Source organism: Alligator sinensis, unplaced genomic scaffold (assembly GCF_000455745.1).
Source record: "Alligator sinensis unplaced genomic scaffold, ASM45574v1 scaffold1244_1, whole genome shotgun sequence".
Classification (NCBI taxonomy): Eukaryota; Metazoa; Chordata; order Crocodylia; family Alligatoridae; genus Alligator; species Alligator sinensis.
Window position 1 is genome coordinate 197673 of NW_005842591.1, and position 852 is coordinate 198524.

General features: G+C 59.5%; 1 protein-coding gene across 1 annotated transcript in view; it reads right to left on the reverse strand.

Moving 5' to 3' along the window:
* The window catches only part of SDF2 (stromal cell derived factor 2), a 3097-nt gene extending 2487 nt beyond the window's left edge, over positions 1-610 (reverse strand). Inside the window, exon 1 of the mRNA XM_006032863.2 lies at positions 473-610. Within this exon, the coding sequence (XP_006032925.1) occupies positions 473-610 (138 nt within the window). The remainder of the gene's footprint in view (positions 1-472) is intronic.
* Between the last annotated feature and the right edge of the window lie 242 nt (positions 611-852).

The window sequence follows — 852 nt, forward strand, 5'->3', positions numbered from 1 at the left end:
CTGCGTCCCGTGGGCCTGCCGCCCGGCCCCGCGCCCCGCGCCCCGGGGGGGTCCCGGGACAGAGGCCTGTTCTGCGCGCGCGCGGGTCTCCTGTCCGCAGCACCGGACACGGGGTCTAACGGGCTGCGCTCCGCAGAGACCGGGCCAGGTGCGGACCCCTCGCCTGCCAGCATGGGGGCGGTATGCGCGGCTGTGCGCCGTAACGTGCATCATGTGCACCGTAACATTATGCGCACTTGCGCACCGTAGCGTGCACTTGTGCACCATAACATTATGCATGGTTGCGCACCGTAGTGTGCAGTTGTGCACTGTAGCGTTGTGTGCAGTTGCGCACGGTAGTGTGCAGTTGTGCACTGTAGCGTTGTGCGCAGTTGCGCACGGTAGTGTACAGTTGTGCACCGTAGCGTTGTGCGCAATTGCGCACTAGCGTTGTGTGCAGTTGCGCACCGTAGCATTATGCGCAGTTGCACACCATTGTGCGCAGTTGTGCACCGTAGCGTTGTGCGCAGTTGCGCACCATAGTGTGCAGTTGTGCACCGTAGCGTTGTGCGCAGTTGCGCACCATAGTGTGCAGTTGTGCACCGTAGCGTTGTGCGCAGTTGCACACCATTGTGTGCAGTTGTGCACCGTAGCGTTGTGCGCAGTTGTGCACTGTAGTGTTGTGTGCAGTTGCGCACCATAGTGCACAGTTGTGCACTGTAGCATAGTGTGCAGTTGCGCACCATAGTGTGCAGTTGCACAACGTAGCATTATGCGCAGTTGCACACCATAGTGTACAGTTGTGCACCGTAGTGTTGTGCGCAGTTGCGCACCATAGTGTGTAGTTGTGCACCATAGCATTATGCACAGTTG